The sequence below is a fragment of the Pygoscelis adeliae genome, unplaced genomic scaffold (assembly GCF_000699105.1).
Source record: "Pygoscelis adeliae isolate BGI_AS28 unplaced genomic scaffold, ASM69910v1 Scaffold455, whole genome shotgun sequence".
NCBI classification, from domain to species: domain Eukaryota; kingdom Metazoa; phylum Chordata; class Aves; order Sphenisciformes; family Spheniscidae; genus Pygoscelis; species Pygoscelis adeliae.
Window position 1 is genome coordinate 126,246 of NW_008824774.1, and position 5,582 is coordinate 131,827.

Here is a 5,582-nt window from a genome sequence, read left to right on the forward strand (position 1 = left end):
TGTGGTCGGTTTAAACACTTGTTTCTGGGGACCTGGCCGTTCTCTGTTGGCAATCTGGAGACAACCCGCTCTTGGGCTGTAATACTGTTTTATCCTCGCCCGCTTGACCACTCATGGTGGCTTATGAGGCTGGGAAACTGGATTCAAAAGTTTGCGTTTAAGAGACAGGCTGCTGTCCTGGCTGCAAATGGAAATTGTCCAGCTTTCAGCCCTCTGTCACTGCTGGGCTGGCAGAGCTGTGCTACGCTGAATCATCTGGACCGTGCGGCTGGTGGTGGATGGAGCTGATCTTCCCTCCTTCCCCTTTTCTCTCCTTTTAGGTAGGGGACCATAAGTTCAGTGCTCACCGGATCGTGCTGGCAGCTTCTATCCCGTACTTCCATGCCATGTTCACCAACGACATGATGGAGTGCAAGCAGGATGAGATTGTCATGCAGGGGATGGATCCCAGGTAACGTCCCAAGGCACGCGAGCGAGGATACCCAGAGGGGACCGCGAGCGCTCTGCGGGCCTCGGCGTTGTGCGTGCAAGCCTCGAAAGCCTACCCTCTGTGCGCGTGGCACTAGAAAAGGTTTTTCTGTTAGTAGTGTCCCCTGCTAGGTTAATTGTTAATAAATTCTGCCCTTTCTCCCCCTTGTTTAGCGCACTTGAGGCTCTGATCAACTTTGCCTACAACGGCCACCTGGCAATAGATCAGCAGAACGTCCAGTCTCTGCTGATGGGGGCGAGTTTCCTTCAGCTGCAGAACATCAAAGATGCTTGCTGCACTTTCCTCAGAGAGAGGTAAGGGGTCGTCTTTCGGCTGTGCTTACTGCTCACCAACAGCAGCGAGGTTTTAGTCCCCTGTGTCCCCGCTTGGGAATAAGTGGGATGTCTCCGGCCCGTGTGATGAGGAGGTCTGCGTCTCCCAGGACTCGCCATTCTCATTGCCTGTGAAAGAACTTATCTGGCTTAAAAGATGCTACAGCTGGGGCACGATAGAAGGCCTTGGCCAGCCATGGGAATTAATACCTAGAGCAAAACTGAGTGGACGTTTCCCTTTCTAAGAGTTAGCTAGCTGGTTACCCATCACAGCAGTGCGTGACTGCCGCTACCGCTAACGAACCCACCCTCGCAGTAATTATCCTTCCTGCTGTTGCGTGTGTGAGAGGGGAGGAACAAAGGGACTCAGCCAAGGAGCTGGACGGGAAGCTGTGGCAGAGCCGTAAATTGGTCCCAGGTTTTTCAATTCCCTCGCTGGAGTTCGGCTGCAAGATTGTTCCAGCAGCATCAGCTGGAAACGGAAAAGCTGGGCTGTTCTTTGGAAACGTACCGCGCACATCTTCAGATCGTGCCAGGGAGCCTTACGTGTCTAATTCCCCCTCCCTTCCCCAGCTTGATTTCTCTGCAGCTGTTCAGTGTTTTCCGTGGCGTGATATTAAACGTACCTACCAAATACGTGGAACATGTCAGCCACTTATTTTTCTTTACTTCTAAATAGAGGTATCCTAAAGCCATGGGTCGGGGAGATGGACCATGTTTTTCCTCTGTGTTTAAGATGTCTCAATTTTCAGTCCCCTGTGCATCCTGCCTTTCTGCAGTTTGTTTAAAATAAAGTTACGTAAGATTACAGAGTATTCATTCTTCTTGCAAAAACATTTTATTTGAGGTACTGGATATGACACCGAGCTGGAAAGAGGTGGGTTGCATTGATTTTTGAGTCCCTGCTAGCTTTAGGTGGCTGTATCTGTATCTAGATTAAGCGAGGTGACTTGGTTTCTCAGATTTAGCTGCTACAGTTCTCCCAAATCTACCAGGAGCAACTGGGTGTCCTAAATGAAGTCCTGTCACTTTTGATTAATAACAAGAAAATCGGTGGACTCTGACCATCCTCAAGAGCTGGAGCATGCACACTGAGCTCTCATTCTTAAATGGAATTAAGATCTGGGATACTTTTAGGCCCCCGTGCACGGACAGGTCCACAGTGCTGTAACCAAGCCCTGTGTGAGCCCTGAGAGCCATCCCCGCGTGAGGGTCCCCTGCCGTCAGCGCTGTGTATTTGCTCTTAGCGCAGCGCAGGGCAGTAAGCGAGGGTGCCTTCCCCAAAGTGGACGCAAGCGATGTCGCATCCTCGCGTGCGTCCGGACACCGCTGTCAACGGCTGAGCCCGGTTTTTGCAGGCTGTTAGACACCGAAACCATCAGAGCCCAAGGTATTTTCGACGTATAGGTAGTATTTAGTTTAGTATCTGATGATTAGTGCCGCAAAACAACGCGCAGCTCTTGGCTCTTGTTGAACTGGGCAGGGCTTCTTGTTTGGACGGGAGTGTCCAGGACACATACCTGTTTCTGTAGAGCACGTGACTGTAATGAATGTCGTCATCTTCTCCAGCTTCTTCACGCCACTGAGCAGCTTTATGCAGTGGCTGTTTGGCTGTGCTGGAGAGAGGCTCAGATCTGCAGCAGTACTTCTCACTGCCTAAGCCCCAGTTGCAAAAACATCTTTGGTGATAAAGCTTCCTTAATCTCAGGAAATGGCTTTATGAAGCTGTAACAGATGCTGTTCCGTAGTACTTAGAAAAGATGTAAGATGAAAAACAGAGGCCGATGACTGGGACTTGCGCAATGTGCTTGAATCCAGCTTTGCACAATACTGGAGTTAAAAAAAAAAAAACAAACAAACAACCAAAAGAAGGTGCTAGATGCACAGCCCAGGCACCCCGAGATGTGGGAGGGAGGGATTGCTGTGCAGAGCCGCACGCTTCCCCTCAACTGACAACCTGCAGCCTTCCTGCAGAGCCAGCTGAGTCTGTCCAGTGGCTCCTTGGCAGGGCTCGGGAGAGATTTTTAAGTTGTGGTTTCCATCCTCTGGCTCTGCTGTGGATTCACCTTCAGGTCTCTGTGTAGATACGTTCATCAGTGGGCTGGAACCTGCCATCGTTGAAGAGGACACAGCTGTGGCTTTCACTGCATCACATATCCTCTGAGGCTTGCGTTGCTTCACTGAACCTGTTTGTAATTCTTTCTATCCTTCCATTAAACCGACGTTAACTTTCGCTCTCCTTTTCCCCCTTTCCCAGGCTTCACCCCAAGAACTGTCTGGGAGTGCGGCAGTTTGCAGAGACGATGATGTGCGCGGTGCTCTACGACGCTGCCAACAGCTTCATTCACCAGCACTTCGTGGAGGTATCCATGTCCGAAGAGTTCCTGGCACTGCCTTTTGAAGACGTCCTGGAGCTCGTTTCTAGGGATGAGCTGAACGTGAAGTCTGAAGAGCAGGTGTGTACCTGGTGTAGGTCTCAGCAGAGGTAGTTTTTCCTTTGGAGGGTTTTCGGTTGCTTGGGAGCGGAAAGGGATACGACCCTATTCCTGGTCTGAATGAAGCCGAGATGTCCTGGCACAGTGGGGACACTAAGAGGTGCTAGACAGAGCTATGATGACTCCCTGAGCCCCACTTCTTCTCTGTGCTGCCAATGTTACCTTGCCTGGTAGAGTTTCTCAGACCATAGATTTTGCAAAACATTATTTTGAGGTGTTTCGATTCATCGGTGACAGAGACCTGGTGGGTCCTGAGGACATTCAGCTGTGCCCCTTACTGTCAATAAGTTGCTGGTCCCGGGGAGGAGAGGCTGAGGGTGTGGGCAGTAGCAGGGAGCCCTTCCTCACAGAGCTCACGTTCAAGTCCAGAGGAGTGCTTTTGAGGTGTAAAGAATTTGCTGCAGCATTTTTATAACGAACGTTCCACTGAATTTGCCCTCAAGAGGCTCCTCTAGACTGTCTTGTTCCTAGAAAAAAAACAGAAAGCAGGGCTGAGCAACTCTAGGACATTTCAACAGCCTTGGGAATCCATCGGTGCTGGGCTGACAGTCTGCAGGAGAAACAGAACTTGCCCTCGAGCCAGGAAACCTGTCCTGCTCTTTCTGAGGAGGTTACTAAGGAGGTGACAAACGAAAAGCAGACCTACAGCTATCTCCATGTAGGGTAAGAGAGTGCTTCGTTAATCAGGCTGTCTGAAATGCCCCTGAAATGGGCAAGGAGGGGAACCTGCTTCACATTCCAGCCACGTGGCTGTATCGTACCGCAAATTTGTCTCGTGCTGGTTTTTTCCACGTGGATCCTTTGTGGAGCAGGTAGGAGTCCAAAGAGTCCGTCCCCGGTGATGTTTCCTCGTACCCTGACAGCTCCCAGCCCCCTCTTCAGAAATGGCAGTATTTTAGCGCAGTGTAGCCTATCTGCCGGTCATAAAGCGCCTTGTAGAGTGGAAGTAAGTTGTTTGTTTGTTTGTTTCTAAGCTCACCATGGTGCTGTTGAAGAAGTACTTTTTGCACTGAAAGCCTCAAGAGGCAATGTGAGAGACTCCAGATCTCCACCATAAAATAAGGACTTAATAATTTTGGTCTGGTCAGTGGTACTGCTGGACTTTTCTCTACAGCCACAGGAGGGCGGCTGTCCTGCGAGGTGGTGGCCATGACCACAGCGACCAGTTCTCCTGCAGCTCCTGGGAGACTGCTGTGGGTTTGTGATCTCCCTGAGCTGAACGTGTGAGCAGAGACGAGGCTGCAGGGTGTGACGCTGGCTTTGGAGTGCGACCCCTGGTCAGTGCGACTGCTGGGGACGCTGTGCTCAGTGAGAGCTCTGCCTTGGGTGACAGTGATGGGACTTGAATCACTGTCATCTAGGATGATGTGATTATGGGACTAGTCATCTGGATGTGAGCGCAAGAGTGTAGGACAACCCAGCTCAGGCTTTAACTGTGAGAGTCCTGTGAACCAAGGAGTATGTCTCTCCAATTAGTCACCAGGCTCCCGTGGTAATCTGGAGTCATCCAAAACAGGGCAGGTGAACTGTGCTTTGAAGAGGTCTGCCTCTCCGGTGTCCGCAAAGGGAGCCTAGAGAGGCCAGCTCAGCTCTAGACGTCTATTGTGTAATTATCCAAAGTTAACAGATGGATCCCTCTCATCAAAACTGTCTTCTGGTTCTCACAGAGCACCACCGTTCTCTCTTCTTCTCCCCCGGTTTGCTGATTTTTGACACTACATAAACAAGGTTTTGCATTCTGTCCCACCTCCTCTAACAAAACTCTCTTCCCGGCTCCCTCATCTCTCTGCAAACGTTCGTACTGAACATACCCTCCCACGGGACAATAGACCAGTATTATTGCAGCCTAACTCGGAGGCAGAGAAAGCAATGCCAAAGCTAAGCCACCCGAGCATCACGCGACAGGAGAGCCCTCTGGTGCAATGCAGAGCATCGCCGTTCTGTCCTGAAGCTGTGTCATCTGAGACCAGGGGAAGATCGTTGTCAATATGTGGTTTCTTTTCCATCGGACAACTGGCAGCAGTAGAACTTGCGGAAAAAAAAAAAAACAACCCAAAAACAACCACCCCAAAACTCCAACTTCCTATGTCTCTCCTCCGTAGGTGTTTGAAGCTGCGTTAGCCTGGATACGGTACGACCGAGACCAGAGAGAGTCGTTCCTGCCTGAGCTCCTGTCCAAAATCCGCCTACCCCTTTGTCGACCTCAGTTTCTCACTGACCGTGTGCAACAAGATGACCTGGTCCGTTGCTGCCACAAATGCAGGTGAGGCTTGGACGGGGGGGTAG

General features: G+C 50.8%; 1 protein-coding gene across 1 annotated transcript in view; it reads left to right on the forward strand.

Annotated features, from left to right (window-relative positions):
• The window catches only part of KLHL18 (kelch-like family member 18), a 23,942-nt gene that overhangs the window by 11,797 nt on the left and 6,563 nt on the right, over nucleotides 1-5,582 (forward strand). The window contains exons 4-7 of the mRNA XM_009323832.1: nucleotides 321-451; nucleotides 643-783; nucleotides 3,059-3,257; nucleotides 5,399-5,559. Of these exons, the coding sequence (XP_009322107.1) occupies nucleotides 321-451; nucleotides 643-783; nucleotides 3,059-3,257; nucleotides 5,399-5,559 (632 nt within the window). The remainder of the gene's footprint in view (nucleotides 1-320; nucleotides 452-642; nucleotides 784-3,058; nucleotides 3,258-5,398; nucleotides 5,560-5,582) is intronic.